Source organism: Plectropomus leopardus, chromosome 20, assembly GCF_008729295.1.
Source record: "Plectropomus leopardus isolate mb chromosome 20, YSFRI_Pleo_2.0, whole genome shotgun sequence".
NCBI lineage: Eukaryota > Metazoa > Chordata > Actinopteri > Perciformes > Serranidae > Plectropomus > Plectropomus leopardus.
The window spans coordinates 8,789,673-8,817,361 of record NC_056482.1 but is presented as its reverse complement, the minus strand read 5'-3'; the positions used below and the strand labels follow the sequence as shown (position 1 = coordinate 8,817,361).

At 42.3% G+C, this 27,689-nt stretch overlaps 1 protein-coding gene across 1 annotated transcript in view; it reads right to left on the bottom strand.

Moving 5' to 3' along the window:
- LOC121960073 (mucin-5AC) overlaps positions 1-18,189 on the bottom strand; it is a 45,008-nt gene extending 26,819 nt beyond the window's left edge. The window contains exons 1-3 of the mRNA XM_042509672.1: positions 17,749-18,189; positions 4,605-8,384; positions 1,187-1,261 (exon numbers count right to left, since the gene is read on the bottom strand). Of these exons, the coding sequence (XP_042365606.1) occupies positions 1,187-1,261; positions 4,605-7,537 (3,008 nt within the window). The 5' untranslated portion in view covers positions 7,538-8,384; positions 17,749-18,189. The remainder of the gene's footprint in view (positions 1-1,186; positions 1,262-4,604; positions 8,385-17,748) is intronic.
- Positions 18,190-27,689: the final 9,500 nt, after the last annotated feature.

Here is a 27,689-nt window from a genome sequence, read left to right as displayed (position 1 = left end):
GTCTCTATGAAAAGCTCACTTGAGAAAAATAAATTGCTGTGAAAGTCGGATGTATAATATATGATACGGAAGAATATAAGTGCAAATTGAAATCTCATTTATAGCTGTGGCTAAGGAGCTAGAGCGGGTCATCCACTAATTGGAGAATTGGTGGTTCAATCACCAGCAGTCTGCATCTCTAGGTATCAGGTTAACTGAGTAGCAGGTGGCACCTTGTATGCTTCCTTCAGCCATCAGTGTATGAATGTATGTGTAAATGGGTGAATTTGACATGTATAGCGTAAAAGCACTTCCAGTAGACCAGAAAAGTGCTACAGAAGTGCATATCCATTTACCTCTTTGTAATTCGGTCAAAAGGTTTCACACCTCCAGTTTTAAATAAAGATAGATATAAAATTCTCTGTCACTTATTTCATGCGTCAGGCTTTCCAGGTTTAATCCAGTGATGATCAAATGATATTTGTACATGTAAGCACTGAATGTTATTCTTCCTTTCTCTCCACTGTTTCTTTCTCCTCTCCCTCTGCAAGATTTGCTTCTTCCTCTAATAACCCCCCTCCCTTTTCTCTTTGCAATTCTGACATTTACAACTAAGAGGCAGGGATTTCAATTTCATAGCAATCCACACTTTTCTTTTTGCCTTTCTTCCCCCTCCTGTAAAGTGTGAAATCCTGTTTGTTAATTGATTGATTTTAATTCAAATCTCACTGCGGAATGATTATGCAGTAACTCTGCGTGTGTGTGTTTGTGTGTTTGACACTGGGTGCATCTGTGTGTGTAAAAGAGAGATAAGGAGAGTAGAAAAATGAGGCGAGCAGAGGAGGAGGGAGGGAGGAAACCAAGTGGGCACACAAACTTAAATCTGTGTTGTTGTTGTTCACCTCATTAAATCTGAGAGAGAGTGTGTGTGTGATGAGTCTTAATAAATAATAACTGTGTTAAGTGATCAAACCTGCAGCGGTGTTTGTGCCATGAGTGGCCATACTCAAAGTGCTGTGCTGTCACACGGAGCAGAACGGCAATCCCACCGAGCCATAAAGCTGAACTCCCAAAACTGACGTGATTCAAAATGACAGAGTGATGCACATAACTGTGTGCTGTGACACGCACTGCACTCTCAGTGCTCACATGTAAAGGAAGCGATAAATATGCAAAAAAATTCTCACTCGCACATCCATCCACATACCTGTAGATGATGCAGGCGCAGTCCCTGCAGGTCCCACAGTTCTCAATGTCCTGTCCGGTCCTGTATGAATGTCTTCTGTTGAAAAGCACAGAGATGACATATCAGGGGTAAAAGAGTGACGTTTTGTGTGTGTGTGTTTGTGTGAGCCCGCAAAGACATATTCAGGTTATCGTTTCCCTGAGCCGAATTCCTGGCACACACACATCCCTGCAAACACACCAATCTACTCTGAAATCACCCCTGATCATTTTTTAATGAACGATACCCCTTCCAACAGGCTCCGGCTGTTACGTAAAACCATGAGTCACCATATCACTCCAGGCATAAAACAATGCTTATGAGGTAAAAGTCAAGTCTGCATGCATTAGACTTAGCCCCATCACTGAATTCTTACACTGAAACACGCAAGATGTGTCACTTTATTAGACAGAAGGCTGTGCAGTCACATGTTGTGCAAGGCGTAGTTTTGGCATTAGTGTGTGATTTGGATTACGCTGCTCGGATTTCAGTCAAGTCTTTCCATGGATTCATAGACACACATCCGTCCATGTCTATCGCAAGAGTTCTCTCGTCCCCACATCATGTACTATTTCTGTGTGATAAGGCGGGGAGAAATTACTAAGCAGCTTACGATGTAGGAAGCAGATTAATTAAAGACTTGATGAGAATGGTAAAGGGTTTACACTAAGAGGCATGGCACAACTGAAGCCACCAACATGATAACAGCCAAATGCAGATTCCTATCTATACGCGTCTGCTGCATACATGCAGTAGGAAAAAGCTGCTGCGAAACGGGTGCATCCGAGTCCCAAATTGCTCCTTGTGGTCTGACATGACAGCAATCTTGTTGAGTTGAGATCAAGAGTTGCATGACTGACATGAGACTAAATAAAATAACTACAGATGCTCCCCTGTCTTCTTACCCACATCTGTCCCTCTTGCCTTCTCATTCTCACCAAATTTACGTTGCACGCACGGCTTTGTTGCCAAAGTATTTACAATGCTTACAATGCTGGGACTGGCTATAAATAGAGGAGCTACAACACAGCAAAGCTTAGGCACAACAATCATCTATCTGTAATGTTCACTGCACATGATGCTGCGAGGTTATTACAGCTGGGTTGTGAATATTCCTCTTTTTTAAGGAATATTCTGCAGACAACGCCCAATTGTCTACCCGACTCCAGGAGAGAGAAGACAATCTTTTAGTGAAAAGCTATGATCGCATTATAATGTGTCCCCCTCCTTTGTTTTGTGTGTGGAGAGAAACACATTCTCACTTGAGAAATTAAGTATCTAGGAATAAAACAGCAGGCACTTAGGCTACATGCTGACATTTACTTTCCAGGTCTCAAAAATACCAGACACTCATAATTCACGTATAGTCCTGCTGTTCTTTATCTCACTATCTCTCTCTATCTATCTAATAAGAGTTAACTGAAGACTGACTAAAGTTGGCCACAGATTACCAGATGGCTTTTCACACGACACTTGGCCCCAGGCTGAGAGCCCCCTTTAGCCCTGGGTTTACAGCTCCATTAGCCTACGGCTCCCAGTCATTTCACATTTACAACTTCAAATGTGGGATAGCTCCTCTTTTTGGCCCAGGGCTTTCACACAACATTTAAACCCAGACAAACCCCTTTCCAAACCCCTTTGGGCTATGCAACATTTCACAGCACTGTTGGCACTACCTTTGAACACCACCTTGGACATAAGTTGTGAAAAATAATACTCTGGTTTTGGGTCATCCACCCTACGATGTGAAGAGTTTTTAACCTTTTAAATGTGGAATGTGTTGTGAAAGTTGACCCAAGAATAGTTTTACCGAAGTTAACTCTTGGGCTAAGTGTGGAGCCTTGCACTAAACCCCACTCTAGCTGAGGTTATCCTTTGACTTTTCAAGGTTAGCACCTGAAACACAGTTAAGATCATTTTGTGTGAATTGAGTTTCAAACAGTTCTCACATCAATTCTGTGAATATGTCTCTTATTTCACTGTCAAATTAAATAGTTGCGACATCATTACTGAGTGCCTAAAATGTGAGCAGTGAACCATAGATGTCATTTCAGTCTTTGACAATCCTGAAAAACAGCCCAATATTCAAACACAAGAGGCTGCACTGGTGTGGGTGTGTTGTTAGACAATGGGGTTAGGGTCCCCATTTACAACTGCACAAAAACACCCACTACCAACCATTGATATCTGGCTTTCATATTTTATTGGAAAGGTTACAACTATACCCCCCATTTTTTTAAACCAAAATCTGCGCAGGTACGTATTAAATACAGGAAAACTTGTTAAAAATAGGCTATAGAGTCCTTTCCCATTACATGTACTGTTTCTTTTTTCTGTTTTACGGTTGTAAACACTAGAAAACAATATAGATGCCAGTGAAAATGTCATAGTGTTTACTTCTTTTTTGATCTTTTTTGATCTCTCTTTGATCTCCATCGCTGCCAATCGGAGCCAGAGCTGATAAATAACCATGACTACTGCAGAGTAACTTGACCCAAGTGTGAATGCTGATTGTAACCTTTTCCACTGCATACAAAAGCCAGATACAAGCAAATGCTAGTGGGGGGGGTTTGTGCAGTGGTAAAGGGGCTTTAGCATTCCCTCCTGAGACAAATGACTCATTTAGCAAACATTTTTACTAGCCTGTAAGCTGCTTTCTAATGTTCACCAACCTGTTTTCAAGCCTGTCTGTGAATGTGACGCACCAGTAAAAATAACAGAAAAACAAACTTGTCTGCTGCAGAACCATGTTCCTGGCTCTGGTCTACTGGCAATGAGAAAGCATACGCTCATTAATTTTGGTGGAAGAGTAACAGAAATGCAATCCCGAACAGGCGGTTTGAGAAGTAGAGTCATGAATCTGAAGGCTTATCAGAGGCCAAAATACTGAGCAGTAGTTTAAAATACTATGAGTAAGGGTTTTTTTAGAGACTGTTATCTGCTTTCATGATGATTGTAGTAAAAATACGGTTCACATTACAAAGTAATCTACCATGAATATGGACCTGTATGCATTTGATTAGCCACCAGAGCAGCAAGCTGAGCGACGTTACATTGCATTTTTTTGCTGGAGCTGTCTGCACTCTTGGCACTCTTGGCATCTCCACTGTGTCAATGGGCTGGCCAAAGTCGGTCTAAATGTGGCCGTAGGTCAACCCAGGGCTAATTAATTTCAAGTGTGAAAAGCCTTCAGAGCAACTTATGTCAGTGGTGGCATGTTAATGATTTTATAGCAATATGGGAGGCATGCTATTTTGTAATTTAGTATGTATTATGACCTGAGAATGGTCTGACTGAGCTCAAAGGTTGTTGATTAAAAGAGATTTGTGATATGGAGTGCAGGTGTTACCTTTCAATTCCTAAAATGTTAACTGCCGAAAAAAATGAAATATTGCCTCACCCGTCTCGCTCGGCTTCCTTCTTTTCAAGGTCTTGAATGACATCCAGCAGGACCTTAATGGTGTTCTGGCTGGTCTCCAGGACCCCCTCCAGGCTGTGAAGCTGCGTCTGCAGGCTGCGAATATCGTGCAGGGGTCCATTGGGACCCAGGAGCTTTTCTGTCACCCTGGATGGGTCCAGTTTACACCTTGCCCCAGACACCAACCCTCCCAGAATTTCCTGGACCTGTCTTAGTGTGTCAGCCTGGGTTGCAGTCAGGGGCCCAGCTGTAGGCCGCTCCCCAGAAGCAGAGCAGCCCCTGGCTCCAGAGCAGCCCTGCTGGTTTGGAGGGAGAGGGTGTTGGCTATTGGGGGTGTTGGGCCTAGCATTGGGTCCTGAGCAGAGCATTTTGTGTAGCGCCCCAAGCTGAGCCTGGGCTGAGCTGAGACAGCTGGACTTAAAACAGGCCTTGGCAGGAGAGGAGGGAGAGGACTGCTTCTCTCCCTTCATCACAGCAACTGGCGGAGTCTGAGCTCTGTGCTTCAGAGAGCTGGCTCTCTCACAGAGCTTGGGTGAGTCTGTACATTTTACATCTTCCTTTTTCTCCTTCTCCTCGTCTTTATCTTTCTTGCTGGCCTTGCTGTCTGCCCTGAGCATGGGTGTTCGGATTGCAGGACCTGGCGGATCGTTTCCCTTTTTGCGCGGTGTGTAAGGTGGAGGTGGTGGGGGAGGAGGTGGAAGTCGAATGCCCCTCTTATCCTGAGCGTTGTAGGGCGCCTGAGAGGGGGGGGTGTATGGTGGTGCAGCACGAAATGTGGAAGAATAAAGAGGAACAGCTTTAGTTGGCGTTGCACATAGCTGTGCATTTGGAAGAGTGGACACATACGTTTTCACAAGTGGAGGCGGAGAAGTGCAAGATTTTAGTTTGGGGACTGGGGAGGAGAATGGGGTTTTGCCTGTGTTGGCAGAAGAGGTATTTTGCAGAGCTTGACATGGGATGTTGCAATGAGACACGGTTTGTATGAGGGTGGCATAAGAAGGTGTAGTAGAATTAGGATGAGAGGCATGGTGACTAACTGAATGTGTGGTAGAGTAATATGTTATGGAGGTGCAGGACAGGGCAGTCTGAGTTACAAATGTACAGGGTGTTAGATTTGAAGGCGTAGTGTTGGATTCATTGTGTGGGGGCTGATGTGTTATGTTTGGGGTGGGAGTTGGATGTCTGGTGGGCTCAAAGGATGTCACATTGGGGGTTATAGCTGGTGTAGGGGTGGAGCAGGTTAGGGGAGCAGATGATACTATGTTTGGGGTAGGGGAGGTGCAGTTTGGGGTGGGGTATGTTGGTGCAGGACTGGAGCAGACAAGAGCTGTGCTAGGGGTCGCTGGTGGCGACACAACAGTGTAATAGGGGATAGGGTGTTGGACGACAGTAGGTGCAGAAGTGGAGCAAGGAATGGTCAGTGCTATGGGTGGCGGTGGGGTAGCGCAAGCTGACTTGGCTGGAGAGGAGCAAAGTTGTTTGGCGCAGTGTTCAGGGGTCTGCGCACTTGTAGGTGGGGGAGAGGTAAAGTAAGGCACAGTTGTTATTTGGGTGATAGGAGGGTCTTGAGTCGCAGGTAGGGATACTGGATGCTCAGATTGAGTTTGCATTGGTGATACCGTCAAAGGTGGGGAAGCACAGGGGCTGCAAGTTTGTGTTTGGGTAGTGCAAGGTTCATGATTTGGAGGAGAGTGACAGGGCGAGTCTGTCTGGATTTGAGTGGTGCACTGTTCAGTGTTTGGAGGTAGGGCTGGACGAGAGTTGGCGATTTGAGTTGTGCATTGTTTGTCACTCGAAGGTGGAGATTTATGTTGACTCTCTGTTTGACTTTGGGAGGTGCAATACTTTTGAGGTTGGGAAGGGCTCTCGGTTTGAACTTGAGTGGTGCAGAGTTTGGTGTTTGAGGGTGGTGGGGAAGGACTGGGGCTTTCAGTCTGAGTGGGAGTAGTGCAGTAGTGCACTTCCTTTCCAGGATCACTTGTTGTCCGATTCAGCCGCTTCCTCCTCCTGACTACTGAGGGAGTGCTGCTTCCCTGACGCTTGGGGCCATCTCGACAGGACACAGAGGAACAGTGAAATGGCTCAGTGTTGTGAAGCACTGAAGGTGGGCAGCTGTGCCTGGAGCTTTTGACCACACTAACAGCTGATTTAATGTCTGTCCTGGAGGCTTTAGACCTCCGTTCTATCACAGCTCGGTCCCCAGGAGGACCATTCTGATCCTTGGACCCAGGCACCGACACGTGGTTGTGCGTAAGGTACTCATCTTGAGAGTCATGTTCGTCATCCCCATCCATGCCCACTGAGTCCCCGAGGCTGTGGCTGCGTGTGTGAGTGGAGGAAAGGGACTGGGGCTTTTTCAGGCATGGGGAGGTCTGGATGGCTGTGCTGGTGCTCGTGCTGGGCCTGCGTGTCATTGGCAAGGTTAGGGAGTTAGTCTGTGGCGGTACCCAGCATCGACGCGTGGGACCTGGTGTCAATGGATGAGGTGGTGCTCGGGCTAAGAAAGCAGCCACCACCTCTATAGTACTTGCCATGTCCCCACGCACAGCCCCGACCACAGAAGTTTGGCCAGGTAGACTCTGAGTCCGCAGCCTGTCCCTGTCCGTCCATGGCTTGGGGGACCTGCTGCTGTGTTTGCGAAGAGGATGTGGGCTGTCACAGTCCGTGGCAGGCCTCTGATGGCTATTGTTTTCTCCTGTTCCACTGTTGCCACTGCTGCTGCTGCCATCCTCCAGGTCCTTAAAGCGGACCTGGTGGGTGCGGTTGCGGCGTCGCTTGAGGCGGCTCTCGATATCTGGGGAGTCTCGATTGAGCAGCACAGACCGCACAGTCATTGTCCCGGGCAGCTTGTCCGCCAAGGTGCTCTTGCTGTTGGTTTGGCCCGTGAGCAAGTGGTTGGGCTCTTTGCTCACCATTTCTCTTGTGTCTCTCGCTCCCCCAACATCCACAGGCTCTGCAGGCAGTTTGATGTGGTGAAGGCCTAGTTGTGTCAGTGCGTCAACAAGGAAACTGATCTCCCCTTTTCTTTATACTCATTATAACAGTGAGAGATCTGTACAGTTGATCGACTGAGTTTCATTACAGAACAGGCTTTATAAGATTAACTTCTTTGTAGGATTGTGTGCAGCTGCTCAGGTTATCACAAATCTATACACCAAGGACTTCCTTTGCAACTAAGATTGTCCTCTAGAAAGGATGGATTACCATAATCACAGTTCAAGGTGTAGTAATATTAAGCACAGCAAGTATAAATTCAGTAAAGATCACTGTGATGAATGCTAACCTCTTTGGGTTAGCCTTTATCTTACCCTTATACAAAAATAAATGTATGCAGCATCAAATACTCTTAAAATAAGCATGTAAGAAGTGTCCATACTCTCCCATGTCTTCTGAAGTTGTGCACTTTTGCTCCTTACTTCTCTTTAACTTTCAAGGGAGACGAACTCTCGATCAGGCCGGAGAGGTTACCGGCAAATAGGCAGCGAGTACGAAAACGCAGCCTGTCCATCCTCTCTGTGTCCATCACATTGGCTTGTCTACTTGGCGGCGCCTCCTTCTCCACCTGCTTTGTCCCCTGGGGCCTCAGGAGATTGGATGGCCGAAGTATCGGATGGGTCTGCGTACTTCTCCATAATGGCCTATCTGTTTCAACTTTTCGTCCCCCCCCACCCCCTTTTGATTTTATCAGTCTCTTGGTTTCTTCCTCTTCTCAGCTCTTCTCTCAGTGACTCATTCTCTCATGGTTGAAGACGGTGTGAGTTCCTGAAGAAAAGAGAGAAACAAAGGGGACTGTAATTGTTCCCATATTATTGCATTCCCACTGAAACACAATGTGCTTGTTCGTTGGGATATTGAAAGAGATATAAGATAGGCAGCTATATTAAAAATGCATGAGAGCGGGGTCAACACAGAGGGGAAGAAAGTAGACATAAATTTAGAGGAAGTAATGACAGGATGTAGGTGGCACAAGAAAAAGAGAATATAGGAAATCACTCGGTATATCATCAGTGATATCCATGAAAACAAGTGAAAAGAGATTATAATTAGAGCCCATTCACACTGGCTGAGGGGGATACTTATGAGTATTTGATATTCCTCTCTCTGTGGCTCCCTTTTTTAATGTCTGTCTTTTGTACATATGCATGACATTACTGTTAGCTGTATTGTAGCAGCAGCCCTGGTGGTTTTCAGTACTCTCCCAGCTCCTGAGTGCACACTGTGACTGTTATTCCTTATGTGAGAGTGTCTTACAGATTTTTCTTTTTCTCCATGTTTAACAGTCTGTGGCCCTGTTATCAGTCCTTGATGATCTGCCATGGTGACATCCTTTCTGATTCATCTGGTCACTGTGTGACAGTCTGTCTGCCTCGCTGTATTTAGTAGTATGCTCTCGTCACACCGATTCCGCGGCCTGTTTTTGACGATCTACGGCCTTGATACGTATATATATCACTTCCATTTCCTGTCTGAGCCACTGGCAGTCGGGCGTGATGCTGTCATTTGCCTTACACGATCTATGGATCTGTGCCTTGTTATCTCCCTGTGATAGCCTCTGACACTGACAGGCCCGGGCTAATTCTGTGCGCGAGTATGACTGGCCGTTACTCTGTTTCCCCCCTCCTCTCTTTCTGTGGGAGGGGTAATTAGTGACTCCTTCACAGCTCCCAGGTTATTTAGGGAGAGAGATACCCGAGGGGCTGCCACTTTTATTTACGTCCACTGTTTTCCTCTCTTCACCCTCTTTCTTTCACCCTGCTCTGAAGAGGAGGATCTTTGTCACAGCCGCGCCCCCACCGTCAACCCCTCTAAAAACATGGTTATTAGGATTAATTATGATTAAAGTCACAGCTGACAGAGCCTTGGGGGGGGGGGGATCAACCATACACACTCAGATATATTAATGGATTTGGAAACAAACCACAGGATTCCTTCTCATTTTACTTTCTTATCACTGCAGCATGTACAGATGGGCTGCAGAGGACCAAATGGGGAACACTAAAGGCTCATTTACACTCCCTTCATGTACAAAAACGGATATGTTTATCTCAAAAGTTGTAAACGTCATAGGCCTCATACTTCCACGTGCCTTTTATGATAGCGCAGATATAGCCAATAGATGGCACTAAAGGGCAGAGTCAAAAGTTTCACACAACAGCAAAAGAGGCAGTGGATGAGGTTCGTTATTATGTACCTTTTAATGGAGGCAGCGTTTTAGCAGGTGGTGGTCTGCAAGGCTAATAAGTACATTGCGACAATTCTTTTCTCTTTAATACTGATTAGTGCTGTTTCAATATTTTTAAATGTCTTCGGCATCCATTACAGTCGTATCTTGCTTGAAATACACAACTCTGCCCCCGCAATCTCCAGTGGCACTGCTGTGTTTCATCCGTATATGTAAGCCTTTAGAAAACATTTACAAATACTGATAAAATTAACACAAGAGTACTGACAGGAGGCTCCGTCCGAGATTATGGGGGCAGTGCAGCAGTGGAATGTAACTAAGCACACTAACTTAAGTACTGTACTTAAATATGAATTTAAGGTATGATTACTTTACTTGAGTCTATTCTATTCATGACTCTTTATACTTAAAATTCACATTTCAAAGGGAAATATTGTACTTTGTGATTCACTGCATTTATCTGAAAATTCTAGTTACTTTAAAAATCAAAATTTTTGCATAAAAAAACCATACGAAGAGTTGATTAAATATGACGTTTTGTTATAAATTTTAAGAAAATGGCAATCATTTTTTGACACATACAACATTTAAGTTTTGTTTTTTTTAAACAATTTAACTTTTTGGGGTGGTTTTGTTTTCAAAGATTTTCTGCAACAGGTACTTTTACTTTTAATACTTTGAGTAAATGTTCCTGATTATACATACTTACTTTTACTTATGTAATATTTTACTGCAGGATTTTTCCTTTAACAGAGCTTTTGCATTTTTAATTCTAAAAATGATTAATATTGCAAATACAAATCAAACATTTGGTAGTCAACAAGAATAATAAAATCTTTTGCTTTGTCAGTCCACCAAACACATTTCGCAGTAATAAAGATGACTGAAGTGAGATAACCTGACTGTAAAACTGAACTTAAAAGACAAAAAGTAAGGTAATTAAATGCAATATGTATTGTAATATATGTAATCACATTACTCAGCATACCCCAGAAAGTATCATGATAATATGGTATTGGGGTGCAAAAGTGAAAAGATTCCTCAGTCCAAACGTTGCGTTGTATTTCATGGCCTAACAAACCACCGGCTTCGAAAAAGCTGCTTCCATTAAAAGGTACATTATAACGACTTCCTCAGTCGTAGCCTCATGCCCTCAGTGTCTTCTATTGGCTGTATCTGTGCCATCATAAAGGACACATGGAGATATGAGGGCAGTGACGTTTACAACATACATCTTTTTTCGTACATAAAGGGAGTATAAATGAACCTTAAGGGGGGTTGAATCCTGATCTACAGAGGCTACAAACAAAAGCAAATGTATATAAATAGCATATCACTGATGTACACTGTCCATTCGACCTTGATGATTTTGTCTCTGGATAAAAACATGTTTCCACTCCTTCTCTTTTTTCATTAGTGTCCCATTCCACTCCGGTCGGTTGTAAAAAACACTCTACTTTCAACATCCACCTTGACAGATTTTCCTCTGAGTTTCATCCACCAGTCGCAGGACCATTACCTTTACTCATTCTATGGGGTGTCATCCTGACTCTACCCTCTTTCTATCTTTCTTCCATCTTGCCTCTCTCCTTTTTTCCCTTCACCACTGTCACTTATATCTGTCCTCCTTCTTTCACTGCTACTTGCTTTACCGCAATCTCCCACCGCTGCCTTTTTTTCTTTTTTTTTTGGTTCCACATCCCCTTCCTCGCCACTCTCGTCCCGCAAACTACCTTCAGATCAAAATTTACGCTGACAGCTTAATGAATCCGGACCCTGTTAATGCTGCATGGGCTAACTCCTGTGGCTGAGGCCAGCTCTTTCCAACATGTGACATTTTCATGTTGAGCTTTATTGGCAGGACCAGAGATAAATCACCAGGCAGGAGGAGGAAGGTGTGCGACGGCATAATGCCAGCTAGGGTCGTAACTCTTTTCGGTTATTATTTAAGATTTACCACAGCCGCCTTTACTAGCTGCCTACCTCTCTGAGAAGGCTTTACTGTGAATATAGGCTCCCATCCTCTTCCCTGGGCGTGTGTGTGTGTGATGATAATTCTAAGGTCACATCTGATCTCCCTATGCTAAGCCGTGCTGACTCTGGGAAACATATCTGATGCATGCAAAACAAGAGAAGCCGAGATTGCGCAGATTAAATAATATTCTTTCAGGGATGTTGAGAACGGCATCCACGCCAATAACACACCTTTGGGCCTCACTGTGCTGAGGCGGTGGAAGGTGCTGTGGATTGAATTGTTATGTAAAGGCATGTCAGATTGGATTGTCTAGGCACGCTTAAATTTGTCAGACAGCGCTGAGATGAAGAGGAGGCACAGGGAGGAAGAGGAAGGAGTGGAGGTAGACATGCTTGGTTATATTTAGAGATGCTATGAGACACGTAGCAAACTGAGAGGAGTAGGAATCTGAATAAGTAGGAGGGAGACGAGGCGGAGGGAGACAGACAGGCGGAGGTAGGGAGGAGGCGGAGGAGGGGGGACAAGGAGCAAAGCAGGAGGGAACAACCCCTGGCAGCAGAGGAAATGTCATGGTTAGGGTTCAGTGAAGTGGTAAATCAGGAGCATCAGCGTGTCAGGGCATTTAAGGGGGAACTGGAGAGGAACTAAGAAAAGCTATATGATCAGTTATTGGCCCCTGTGAGCAAAAGGGAAGGGTAAGAGTTATACCTGCACTCTGTCAAAGGGATTTACAATGAAGTCAGCTCACAGAGCAGATGTAAATGCGCAGGAGCCTTTGTGGTGTTTGCATTTTTGTCCAAAGGGATCTCAAATTCAGGAGCAACTCCTTGAGAGTTTCCTGTAGATGAATATTTTGTTGGGTAAGCATTGTGTGCAGCACAGCGACATCTCAAACAGGGGGGCGTTTGGTTTTATTTGAAACAATAAAACCAGCCAGCACGTTAAAAAATGCAGATGTAAGCCCATAAAGGACTCGGCAGGAACACAGATTTGTATGTAAACACATGCATATACAAGCAATGCTGAAGCAGAAGTCAACCACAGTCTAGCTTTAACCCTTTGAAACCTCAGCATATTGGCCCAACTTCTTTCAAAAACATGGAAAGAAGGTGATGAGCAACTTGACAAGAAATGACCAGTTTATAGGAAATAAGAAAAAAGATACAAGAAAATTACCCAAAGCAAAAAACCGGAAAGGAAAATAAAAGGAAATTACCTTAAAAAACGCTAAAAAAAAAACTTAAAAAGAAAAACATAATTTTAAATATAAAGTTCTAATAATTAGAAAGATAATTTTCCGGATAATTTTCCCTATTTTTTGATCATTTTCTAATAATTCTCTCTCTCTCTCTCTCTGTTTTAGCAAATTTTCAGGTCATTTTTTCATCTTCTTTTGCTTATTTCTTGTAATTTAGATGATGGGCTTTTTTTTGCCAAGTTGGTCATGCCCTTTTCATGTTTTCAAAAGGAATCAACTACTTTACTCAGGTTTAAAAGACTTTAATGCTTTTGGAATGTGTCTGGACGCAGCACAAGAAAACTGAAGTCTATCGAGGTTTCAACGGGTTAACAAATTGTTATTAGAAATAAGTAAAAAGAAGCAAGTAAAGGCATCCTCATCCCTGGTCTAGGATCTGCTCTTAAGAAGAGAAAATTCCTTCTGTGCTGATACCCTAAGCTGAACACAGTGTTACTGATGCAGCTCCCTCTGACTGATGAAATCTTAAGCCAGATCATGCTTAACAGCAAATTAAATGACACAAACAAACACAAATTAAATTACGATTCTTAATTCATTATATACCCGAGGCAACACAGTGAAACACAACCATTGTTATTCCTGTCAGACACTTGTGTAATAGCAGCAAGATGTAAATGCTGGCTTGTTTGTTTGTTTATGGCTGTGTGCTGGCATTCGGCTCGGCAAGTTACAGTCAGCCGTCACACAAAGCCATATTTCACCAGGCATTGGCTGCAGAGGAAGTATTAAATATTGAAAATCTGCATCTTTGAACAGAGAGCTGTTCTACTATTTTTTTTCTTTTCATCAAAATAAACTTATCGCTGTGGATGAGTGGGCCGACTCACATTTCAGTTATGCAGCTCTAGTGGTCATGGTTAGGGACTAGTTGGTCAAGACATTCAGCAAAATAATTCCACTTAGGAGTTCCCACAAAACTTAAAGAAACGGTTCACCCCAAAATTAAAAATACATATTTTCCCTCTTAGGTGTGCTGCTGTGTATCAGTCAGGATTGTTTTGGTCGAGATATCGGCCATAGAGATATCTGCCTTCTCCTGAATACAATGGAACTTGATTGCACTCGACTTGTGGTGCTCAAAGAGCCAAAAAAAAAAGAAACAAAGAAAGAAATTTATGACCCAATTGCTCGAGATAATTCACAGAGCTTGGTGCTAGAAGTTTCATGTAGGAGCTATTTTCTTCCCACAAAACCATAAAGGCCAACTGCATCACCACACAGAAGGAAGCGTGCATCTACTGCTAGCTCATTTAGCACCACCGAGCAGCTAACATTACGTCTCAGCTGTGGATGACACCATTAATGTTTACGTCTTACTCTAGGATCTATTTTCTCTCTGCCAAACTACACTTGCAACCTGTATCAATGCACAGTAGGAAACGTGCATGTACTCATGAATGAAACACTTATGCTTGTGACAGCATGATATGTAAACACTAATGTGTACTCCTCAGCTGTGCTGTAATGTTATATAGCTCAGTGGTGCTAGGTGAGCTAGCAGTAGATGCACACTTCCTTTTGCACTGTGATGAAAAGTGTGAGTCGGTGGGTGTAGTTTGGTAGTAAGAAAATAGTTCCTACATTAAACTGCTCACAACAAGATCTGTGAATTATGTTACGTAACCGGGTCATTATTTCTGGAAAGAGACACTGCTGTTGAGTTTTCCAAATGTATTTTTTGGCGTTTTGAGCACCACAAGCAGAGCGCCATCTAGTTCCATTTTATTGGAGAGAAGACAGAAATTGCAATAGCTAATATCTCCAGCACTTGGCAACTGACATAAAAACAATCTAGACTGATAAATAACACTACAACTAAAAGAAAAAAATAGTTTTGTTTGTTTCTTAATTTTGCAGTGAACTGTCCTTTTAAAGTGTCTGAATGTTGGACTTAGTCCAGATATACAACTATGTATAAGCTTATTCATCAGTTATGTGTTTACAGCATGTTTCTGCTGCCGCCAGCTGGCCCAAAAAAAACTGGTTATTTCAGTTTTGAGCATGAACTGGTTAGTTAAAACAGTTTCTTTTTAACTAAGAGGTTTTATCTGATAGTCTTGTTACTTCCTTTTCCCCTCGCACACCATTTATTTTTCACGTGTATTCGACTCACTGAAAATGCAGAGAGGGTGGGCGGCAATGAAGAGGACGCTGGCTAAAGAGTTTCAGATGTCACAATGAAATCTGCACAAATTACTTGAAGGTTGGTGCATGCTGGTTTGTTTTGATAGACAGTTGTATAAGTGAGCTCCTGATTTTCAGTCAGTCTAAAACATTTTCAGAATGAGACACGTGAACTTTGGGATGTGAATATTTTGATGCTCATAGGCTCTTAGGCTGGTTCTTTAAATTTGTGCCATTTTCAATACTCTCTATTTATCTAACAGCAACGAATGCAAATACTTCAAGGTTAAACATCAATGATGCTCAAACATACGCAAATGTCAGCTTGCAAAGTCACTGGCCAGCTCATCACTTAAAAGGACAGAGCGGCCAGCAACCCTTCTTGTTCAAGTTTCCTTGAAAGATGGCTGGATTACTTCTAACTTTTAGAGTTAGAGTGCCAAAAATGATTTGTTCCATCTGTCCTCTTTTGACCAAAATCCCCCGCCTAATATGAAATCCCTATATGTAGGCCAATGGATTGTGATAAGCATACTTGGCCAACTGTGAGCAAATTTGAGGATGTTTGGTTATCTGTGAAAGAAAGCCAGAGTAAACATTGTTTGCTCTCTTGCACGCGTCGTGCAGCGTAATTGTCTTGTTTCTCCGGCTGGTTAGTTCTTTTATGCTCTGGCTTTTGTCCCTCTCATTCAGAGAGGTTAAATCTTCCAGAGGTCTCTGCGTGTAAAATCAGCACTAAAACAGAACAGGTGGCATGACTGACATGTTCAGTGCACAGCTGCACGTTACATGTAGCTACAAACAGCGCGGCCCGCTCCCTGGGGGTTACTCTCTGCTGGGGCTGTCGTGCTGTAATGTTCCTGTCCAAACTAATGTCCTGAGAGTACATCATAGCGTGTTACCTATAAAGCCAAGCTGCTGTCAGTCCAAAGACAACACCTGGCCAGCAGATAGACAGTTTTACAAAGCGTGGAGAAAGACTATAAAAGTTTAAAAGAGGATTTTTTTAACATACTATGTGTGGCAGCCATGAAGCAGGGGTCAAGGACATCGAAAAATCCAACCACATCCAACCTAAAATTCATGGATAAAAACAATAGAACAATTTGAAATGGAAAATTGAAAAATTAACTAACTAACTATTATTATTATTATTATTATTATTATTATTATTATTATTATTATTATTCTATCGTCCTATCATTTTTGTTGATTTTGTTATTATTAATAATGAAGATGAGGGTGATAACTATTTTTGTATTTTCGCACTTTATCATTTCTTTATGCATGTATTTGTGCATGGTTGCTTGCCTATATGTGTGAGGCTTTAATTTGCACAAAAAAACTTAAAAATACACCATGGACATAAAGTAATGATTTGTGTGAAATATTTGTAAGATGTTGAGAGAAACATTGCATTAAAGTATTTAAGAACAAGTTTAAAAGAGGACTTCTGTTGAGTAAAGAGAGGAAATTAAGTGGTGGAGACAGAAGACTGATTCATAAGCATTGTGAGAAAAAAGGATTAAATAGGAAAGAGGAAGCTGGGAGATGAAGATAGCTGACCCCTTAAAAGACACGCTGATGAGATAAGATAAAAGGGAAATATAGTTTAGTGTAGAGCAGAGGGAGTGAGAGAGCAGGAGCGACGAAACACAGGATTAACAGCACAGCACTTCTTCACGCAGCAAAATGTGCACCTGTGCGTGGTGAGTGCATGCATGTGTGTTTGATTCTGCATGCATGAGAGGGTCCATGTGCAATTACATTTGTATCATGCGTGTCGATGACAAGATCGCCGCGAGATAAGTTAATTGAGACACGTGAAGGATGTGCAAATGTGAATGTTGAAGCACATGATTGAAATGCATTAACAATTTCACACATTACTTGTAGCCTGAGCAGCATGCATTGGACCTTGCTTAGACACACACAAATCCATACAAATGGAATTCCCTCACTCAGTTCCTCCTCCTCCTCCTAAAACTTTCTGCGTACAAACCCCCACCACACACACACACACACACACACACACACACACACACACACACACACAGAGTCCTGCTCATGACAAATATGCAATGAAAGCACGCTGTTGGAATCTGCAAAGCTACATCACTGACACACCAATCTAAGCTCCTCACTCTTTAAAGCTTCTCATAAAGCTGCACAATCTCGGAAAATAACTCCCACACCTGCAGTAAAGCAAATCTCAGCATCCAAACACACACATTTCACAACACGAGCACGCCACGAGCACATGAACACACCCCCACTGGCAGGATGAATGCGTGCGCGTACACACACACACCTGCCAAACACATAAACAAAATGCATGCACGTGTGCGTGCACGCATGCAAGGACGTGCACTGCTTCTCTTTTCATCGTACGATTCAGCAGAACGTAAAAAAAAACAGCCAAAAGTAAATGCTGCAGAAAATAAATACTTGTATGATGTTTTTAAATGTGTCCTCCTTTCTGATCTTTCTCACTTGGTTATCTCTATGGTGATGCTGAGAGAAGGCTGATGGGGGAGATCGCTGTACTATCTCCCATCAGGACACAGAACTGAGTCACACATACCACATCTCTCGCTTCCTGTTTCCCCTTCTGCGTTGCCTCGTTCTCCCACAAAAGCTCCTCTTCTTCTCCGCTATTCCTTCACAGCTCCTCAGCCCATTCTTCCATCCCTCTGGCGTTCATGTTTTGCTCTTATTCCCACCTCTCTGTCACTGCCGCTCGGTGCGCTTCACACCGTTTCCTCTCCTCTGTGCAGAGTCCATCTGCTCCTCTCTTTATCCTCTCTTCTCTGGTTTGGCTCTTCCTCTAGCTCACCCTCCTCTTCTTCTGTGGATTCATGCCTTTTCACGTGGGAACCTTTTTATCCATCCCTCAGAGCTCTGAGCTCCGCTGTGCCTACCTAGCTGTCTGAGCGTTTGTGCTGCGAGTGGAAGTGAATGGACAGGAGGGGGAGCAAGAAGACAAGAGTGAGCAAACAGGCAGTTATCCTCTCAGATGCTCCTCTCAGTTCCCCCTGTCTTGCTCCTTTTCCCTCTCTCCCCCTCTTTTTCTCTGCATCTCTCCATCATGACCTCCTCTCTGTGTCGCCATGCAAGCCCCCCTGTATCCTTGTATGCAAAGGATGGGAGGGAGAGACGGGGGGACGGGACGGAGAGTAGGAGGCAGTCGGAGGTGGAGCTAGTGAGTTGGTCTAATTAAAAAGCAGAGTATGTACAGCTGCAGAGAGCAAAGAGGGAAACGAAGAGGGGAGGAGAGAGGGGAGCCAAGTGATCCAGGGGGCGGAACCATGGGACAGGGAGGGAAGGAGCAGTCGGTAAGGGGTGGAAATGAGGGGCACGGGCTGGTTAAGGGGGGTGGTGGTAGGGAGCAGCTAGTAGTGTGAGGTGGGGAAAAGGAAAGAGCTGACAGGACACCAAGGTCAGCTGGAGAGGAATGCAGAAAGGTCACGCACACAGAGAGGGAGGGAGACGGGGGGGAGAGAAGGAGGGAGAAGGAGATAGGAACAGACAGGTAGAATTATTCTACAGATATCTCCCATATGAGTGGGGGCAGAGCCGGGGAACCGTGACCAGCAGGATAATAGAGACACATGGACAATGGCCCTCTGAAGCAGAGGCAGAGCCATCGAAGGTTAAAGCGCTCCAGTGTTCTCAGGCCTCTTTAAATTAACATGCGTAAGTGTTTGCAGTCGTGCATGCAAATTAAAAGGCAAAACACCAGTGTGTATTAAATTAATCACGTATTTTTGCACGGGTGTTCTTCTGTCTGAAGTTCTCAGCGTGTTGTTTTTGTGTGGGCTTGATGACTATAACAAATTGATTTTTTTTTTTCTTCTTATTGTTGTACATCGACCCAATCATCAATGCACTGGCTGTTGTCACCTGAGGCTGGTTAGTAGAAACCACTCTATACAGCGGAGATGGAGAGATAAAGTCTACACCTAAATGCCTTAAGGGCTGAGACATCTCATCCCATTTTATCAGCTCTGATCACTTATCTTGTCCCATCTCCTCTCTCTCTCTTTCTATCACAGCTACATTAACATCCCACTGAATCTTGTTTTTACATCTCTCAGATGTTCTACTTTTAGATCCCATTTCTGGAAATCTTCATTTGAATGGATTTCAAATATAATTTCATGGAAAGAGCCAAATTACTCCCATGGAATTTGCAGTAATAGGAGCTGAATTGACAGGCCATCCACTGCAATACTAATGGGATATACCTATCGACTACATTGAGTAGACAGAAATAGATTAAAGCCTTTGAGCTAATACAAAAATCACATACAACACACGCTCAACTTTGCATATATTTTACACACATAATCCACACAAAGTGGTGGGAACTATTCAGAAGTAGAGTGATTAAAATAAATCCGCAGAGGGTCAGAGTTTCTTGCCATAACAACTTATCTACTTATGTTATAATAAGAAAAAGTGTCTTTTAATGACGTATGCAGATTTTGTGAACTATTCAGTTAGACATGTTGGTACTACAAAAAAAGTTGAATGTAAAAATGAATACTGTGATATCTGGTCATGATGAGAAAATATGCAATAATGCCATAAAAAAACGTCCTGTTATAAAGTGAAAGGATCTTGTTCAAGAGGCTCGTTCGAGATGAAACATGGGTGAGATCAGGTGGCAGCAGCAAGGGGGTGCTGAAAAAAGCTGCCGTCAAGTTGTTCCATTTTCAGCAAAGATGCTCTATTTCAAGCAACTTTTAAAGAATGTTCAGGAAGTCAGAGAAATATTAATATCCTGTTGGAATCAATGTACGCTACCTGTAGTTTGCAGACGATATGATATTATTAACACCACATGGTATGTTTTTTTAAACTTTCATTGCACAACATGAGACTAATATTCTGCAATCCAGTGTTAAATACAATTTCACTGAAAATGTGTATTTACTACATAAAAAGTGTGGTTCGTGGCCAAAACTAAGATCGAATCAGCTCTTTGATCAGGCGATAGCCAGACGCTTCTCATCATTCCCTGGGTCTTGCAGTCGGTGGAGAGCAACTGCGCCTGGCTCAAAAAACTGTGTTCGCCTCGATCTTGTGAGGTTATCGTTGCCCGCATCTGCATGATGTCAGAGCAAGGCCGGATCAAGTTGAAACATATTTAACTGGTATGCATTGTGCAGCAATTGCTAGTAACTGATTCTGAACAGGCCTGCGTCATCTCGAACAAGCCTGATGAGAAAACCAGTCCCCCAGGAAATGTGTTGAGCTTTGAAACGGTATAATTACGCCATCACCATCACATTTCTTCCATTGAATAACATGGCAAAACAGATGTCTGTAAATCAGTGGAAACATTTTTTTAGGCATCACAACGCCCACAAGATGACTTCACTTCAAGTCAGGATTTATACCATTCAGTCCAGAAACATTCAGAAAGTCTAGAGGAGCCAATTAAGTAATTTTATCTCCTTTCGAGTTATAAGCGCGCTAAACCGAAATCTCTTGTGCCTGCTATATGGGCCATGCAGTGCTGAAGCAGTGCCGAACATCCAGGTAATTTTATAGCAGCTGAACCACTGAGCAACTTCATGTAGCACTGAGCAGATTCCAGTGTAGTCTGCAGGTGTTAGCACATCATCAATCAACATCAATGGTTATAACAAGAAATTGAGAAATTATTCTTTTGTCGAGGTGGTAGCAATATGCTGCCATATTTCACCACATTTGCACATACTAATCTATTGACAAATTCGGCTACATTTGTTGGATCTCTCTGTAACTCTGTAATTGTCTCAGATATTGATAGTTCATTCAGTAGTTGAGACCACTCTGTGAGACTGTACTTTGGTATAACAATGCTGTGAGCGAGATGTTTGCGTCAGCATGCTGACATGCATCTGATTAACAATGATAGCATTGTTATATTTATCAGGATCAATCATAAATGACTGACTGATTGAATGCAGACCCATATTCCTGTTCCAAAAGAGCAGGATTAATTTGCTAGCTGGATATCATTGCAAAGTAAAACATGAACAACCTCCCCATCCAACCCCTGCAGACATATCAGTATCACTGTTATTATTAGATTCTGTAACAAGGATTAATATAAAAACTAATATCTGTTGTGCAAACTTACCCAGATACCTCAGGAACAGGCCCCAGGATGTGCACCTGCAGCTGGGGTGAAGCAGAGTGACGCACTGGTTGCAGGGGGTTCGGGGTCATGTGCTGCACAGAGGGCTTTGCTTGGCACGACTGCAGCGACTTTGACGTCTGTAAAGAGTTGGAAGACGAGTGATGTTAGACTCTGTGCATGTTTGTGGCTGTTGGAGACTGTCAGCATGGTGAAACAGCAGATGGAGGATAATGAACGGAGCACAGACTGTGTGAGGCTCCTGAACAGGCGGAGCAGTCTATCGGCTACAGAGAGGACCTTGAGTTTACAGACGACAAAGAGCTTCTGCTGGCAGAGTTTATAGGTGGTGTTTAGTTTATCATCAATTATATTTTGACAATGTTTGAAGCTCTCCGCCATCTCAACTGTCCTGCTGGTGATTATAGTGGAGTCGTGTGAGGGTCAAGGCATGTTGGGAGAGCTAAAAAGCTGTTCTTTATAGTTTTAGAGGCTCTCAGGCACAGACGCAGCAGCTGTCTGCACACGCTTTGTGAGATGAAACTGAAATGAGGACACTAATGGGCAACAATAGACTGCTGTTACGTTTCCTAGACAGAATTTAAAAATATACTTACTGTAATGACCTTTTAGGAGCAATATTAGTTTTATCTTAACAGTTTGAGAGCTTGAAATAAATCTATGTAGGTCACGCACAGGTACCATATAATGCATTTACTGCATATTGTGTCTGTCTAATAAAAAGTGTATTTCCAAATTTGGTGATTATGATTTTTTTTTTTTTTTTTAGATAGACTGAAGGATTAAGTGTTCTTTTAAAGGTTGGGTAATGTTACTTCTTCTGAGGCTCAATAAACCCAAATGGATTATCTAAAAAATGCATTGTCACAAAATTTGCACAGATGTTCATGGTCCCAAGAGGATGAAACCAGTTATTTTGGAGATTCTCTGACTTTTCCTACTGCACTGCTATAAGGCTGAAATATAAAGGATTCATTAACTATGGGACTGACTGTCATGGAATTTGATGCAGACATTCATTATTCACTTAGGATTAATTGTAAATACTTTGTTGATCCACTGACTTTTTATCTGACATTTTCTGGACATGAGGTTGGCGCGGTAGAGTAGCGAGGGTTGGATCTGACTGAGAGGCGGAGGACACTGTTGGCAAACAACCTGTCACTCAAAGCCGTCCGTCTTGAAATATGCACAGCTTTAAGCCTTAATGAAATTGACTCACTTTTGGACGCAGCCTCAAGTGGACATTAGAAGAATTGCAGTTTTTGACACTTCACGTCAACTTCATTTTTCAGCCCCGGAGGATGTCGCTTAGTCAGTCTTGTAGGCCCCCATATTAAAAAGCCCAACATTACAGAAGAATAAATTAACATGTTTACTGATCTGGTTTAAAAACATTTTTTTCTCTAAAGCCAATTTCCGCTTTTGTGACAACTGCATAGGGGTGATTTTTTTTTTTTATATAACTCACCCCTTTACACTTTTTTAAGATATAAAGTTTTGCATAATTAAGGGTGGGGACACTCTGAGGCATAGCTACAGTCTATGAGTCAATTCTCTTTTCCACAGCTTCACCTTCTCATGTAAATACTGATGGTGACAGACATGATGCTGAACTCTAGGTTTCACAACAGGAGTCTAAAAAAAAATGGGGGACATCACAGTAGCTATGTCCATTATGCCCAAATGCCTACAAAACTAATAACAATCCCATCAGCCTCTGCTGCATTTTGTGTTTCTTGCTAACAAGCAAATGTTGGCATGCTAACACTAAACTAAGATGCCGACCACGGTAACCTTTGGTAGTGCCTAGCTACAACACCATGCCAGAAAAAAAAGAACAAATAAACAAACAAACAAACAAAAAAGATCAGATAACAGCATGAAAAGCTTCTTGTTTTGATAAGATATTTTTGACGTTAAAATGTCATACAAACTTATCACATTATAACAAAAAAAACCTTGTTATAATAAGAGCAGCAATACACTACCATAGTAACCTAGATCCAAATTAATGACTAAATTCTGACTGAATAACACCTTTAGCCTATAGCATCATCATTTCAGATCTTGTTTCCTCTCTCCCTCTCTGGCCTCGTGCACATGAGTCAGTTACCATCCTCCCAGGGTGAGTCCAGAAACTGTAATTATTATTTAGCAGACTAATCCAACAGCTCCCTGCATATAGCCAATCAGGTCATTTTCCCACAGTGCCCACAGAGGACACCACCAAAAGAAACATCACTAGTTTCACTGGCACTCATTCATCAGCTTCTGCGTCTAACCAGTTCCAAAAAAAGGGGTGAATTTTAAGCAGATCTTTTAATGTACACTCAGATAAAGTCATCAATCACAGCCTAATACAAGGTTGTAGGATAGGGGACGTGCCTAATGGCGAGATCTAACTGTGGCCATTACCTGAAAAGGTTTTATTATTTTGCTATCTCAGATTCGAGCATGATGGATGAACGAGGCGGGCAGTCATTTGCCGGACCTGACTACAGCTGGCGTCTCTCTCTTTGATCTGAGCCGGAGCCCAGGACATTGTCAAAGATCTTAAGCTGCTTTGATGGATGGGGGAACTTTTCCTGCTTTGTTTCTGGGTCGAATAATGACTTACCATGTCCGTCCCCTTGTCTAGAAACAAGGCTGGAGGTCAGAAGAGAAATGCTGCTTGGCAACATAATAAATGGGTGAGAAGATAGACTGTGAAAGCGGGGAGATTTCTGGCCGCCGCTATGCACCAGAAGGCACTAACAATACATTACATCACTCTTAATGTTTGGTCTTCTTGTCCAACTCAAATAGGAAAGTGAATTACAAAAAAAAAGTTTTAGAGCAGTTGTAGTTAAATCAGTACAGAGTTGTATAACATGAAAGGCATCATTTTTATGGCTGTAGATAAAATTGCCTCAGGACAAGAGTGATTTTTGGTTGCTGTCACCAGCAGGTGGGGATGTTGTTCATCTTAAAGAATCAGGCAAGGTTATATTATAATACTCGTAACAAATTATTAAAGAAAGAATGAAATCTATTCCCCTATAATGTTCATTTGACCGTTTTGTTCCTGTGTTCACTGATTTGTTAATTATTACTTAGTAATCAGAGTAAAAGTATTATGCTGATGGGAGTATAGTGTGAGCATCATCCTGTGTTATGTCTGTTTGCTCTTGGCTACATGAATGAAATCCAGCTCTGAGTCTGTGCGCAGCTGATGTCACCGATGCCAAGCGTCTTAAAGGAATGTCACAGAAACAGATGAATCATCTGGGCCATAGGGCTCATTCGATGCACACAGAAAAATCTGGAGCGCATTCTTGATCAAAGTAATTAAAGAAATAGTGTAAATATAGCACAGAGTTCTCGCATGTTCTCCAGGTATGTGATGCTGATAAAGTGATGATGCAGCGACCATGAACATCCTGATCTGCTCTGGTCCATTTGATGTTTTTAAAGGCGCACATCAAACGCTACTCTGCAGCATATGCAGCTTGCCAAAGATTAAAAGGGGAGCGCTATTTTAAAAAATAAATAAATAATTTCTAGATTCTGGCAATAACTTTAATAATTTGGCTTTAGAACTGCAGCCCATTAGAGAGATTTTTAATAAGGACATTTTGTATGGACATCCCTGGACTAAAGAGGTAAAATCTTTTTTTGTATGATTCATTTATTATTTATATTTGAAAATGGATTACAGTGTAATATTGATGTTGCTCAGTACCCCCCCCCCACCCCCCCCCCCCAATTAATGCCAAAACCTGCAGTCCACTGAATGGCCATAAATCCTCGACCCCCCATCCAAAAAATGCCTTTTGTGTGTGCCATGGACCAAACGGGTTAATTTTGCGAAATGATTATCTCACTGCCATCCACTTCCATCCATTCATTTTGATCAAGCAGCAACCTCAGAGGCTGAAAGAGTAAAGCCAGTGTGGAAGTGCCAAAACCTGCAGTTCACTGAATGGCCACTAGAGGCTTGCTCTGAAACTGAGTCAATCCCCCAAAGACACCTATGTTACAACTTTACAGCAGAAATAAACGTTTGTAGCCGACTGTTTCAGTTCAAGGATTTATGGCCAAAGTGAAGTTAAATATATATGTAGGTTTACAGGCAGGCAGATACAGGAATAATGAGGTAGGGAGGGGTCAAATTCTGGATAGTCATCCAAAAAAGAAAAACATATCCAAAAGGGGGCAGACAGGAAATCCAGGATTCCAAACTAACAGGCAAGTAAAAATTCCCAGATTCCATGTTTCGAGTAACAGATAACAGAGGCTAGAAAGCAAAAAGATACAAAGCGCATGGTAACTGATGAACTGAAAAGGAGCGAGTGGACAAGGGCTGGTTAAATACCTGCAGGGCTGATGAGGAAAGGGGGAACAAGTGAGCAAGTGAGCGGGAAGGTCAGGTGACTAGGGCTTGAAGTAATGGGGTTGTTGCAGGGTCGGAGGGAGTGGCTGGATGTGGGAGGGAGGTGAGTGAGACAGGAGGAAAAGTCAGAGGGGATATAGTGGACAAAAAAAGAATGGCAGTGGATGGTCTGAAGATGTGGGAATGTGGCCCGAGGACATAATGTGACAAACCCAGGTCCCTTTGTGTGTGAACAGCTTTGTAGTTTTCTTGGCCAAATTTGAAACTGGCAATGAAATGAAATTTTGTACATTTCTTGTACATTTCAGTGGATGATTTACAAAGTTTTTGGTGACAACCTGATGAAATTACCCTTGACTCACAATTAGGTCCAAATCAAACATCAAAAAACAACATCGATCTGGATCGACAAATCGATTCACTGATCAGCAATCAGGTATCACTGATGCAAAAGGAACGCACCTATACCGAAGTATTGTCATCTTAAAGATAGCTTTATTTTTATATTACCATGGTGCACCTGTGTCACAACTGTTTATTGTAAGCACACCTCCTTTCTAAACATTCAAACAGCACCAGTGAATAAGACAGCCAAGAAAAAGACAATCGGCAGGTTTCCTTTAACCCACAAATTGCACAAACTGAAACTGCCAATGTAAAATACACCAAACTGAAACACATCGATCTAGAAAAAAAAGGTTTTTACACTCGCATGAGGTGGTATTTCAGTCGATTTGATAAAGCCATATTTATGGCTGGAATGGAAACACTTTTTTTGCTTTTATAGGTCACATGATGCTACGGCTATGCACTTGTTGAAAGGAAGTGGCTCCTTCGGGCATGACGCAACAGGAGCTACAAGAGGTGTTACTGCATCGCATAACTCTTCAAAAATTTAACGGATCATCTGGAAGTTTTGAATCCACAAGGACTGCAACACAGCAGACGCCATGGAAGAGAACCTGCTCCCTATTTAGACATGAGGAGCTCATTCTGAGCTAACCATAGCACAAAGACTCTTAGTTTCAGTTGATTATACACTAATGTAAATATAGTTTTAAATATTATATTCATTACCGCCAATGGATCCCCCTACATCCGACACACTGGACCTTTAAAAATGAATCCACTCTTTTAAAATGGGGGGAAAAAGCTATGTTTGACTACTAATACAACTTAAATGTGCAGACATTAATATTGAGAAAGTTTAACTTTCAATTAAGTCACACATAAAAAAAACAGTTATTACACTTTTTATATGCATTAACAGGTTTTTAAAGCTTGTATGTGATTCTTTTTTTTGGAACCGTTTTTTATTATTCTGCTGCAAAAAGTTGTTAGTTTATCAGAAATATTGTTTTATGATGATGCAAGACAAAGATACTGCAAGTAGCCTAATCTGTGGGATACTGTATGTTCAGGGCCGTTCAGGGAAATCGGGTGAAACTGGGTACTGGCTGGTGTTTCTTACTCCTGCAGGAGACTTAATTTATCTTTCTAGACAGTTACTGAAGTCATCTGGTTGGCACACTAATGACCCCAAATCAACCCTTTGGAAAAAAGTAAACCCAAAAAGGAACATATTATCATCTACAATGAATAACTCTGGACTTGATGACGTATTAGAAAGTGTTAAAGTATTTTTTTGTAATTGTTAAAACCTGTCACTACTTTATTACCATAATAGAATGATTTGATTAACACCAGAAAGAGGGAAACCCAAAAATTATTTGTTTATCATGAATAAATCCACTACTGCAAACTCTTTATAAAGAAAAATCTAACCTGACTCTGTAATAGCTCTCAATAGATTATGTAACATCATCAACAGTGAGCTGAGAGAACATGTGTAAGCTATGTGATATGTACATACATGCATGTTAAAAGTGGTGTTTGTGTGCTGTCTTTTCAAATTTGCAACTCAAAAATGCATTAATAGTCAAAGTTCCTTACATAATCATATAATAACTTTTAGAAAATTGGAAATTCATATTTTTCA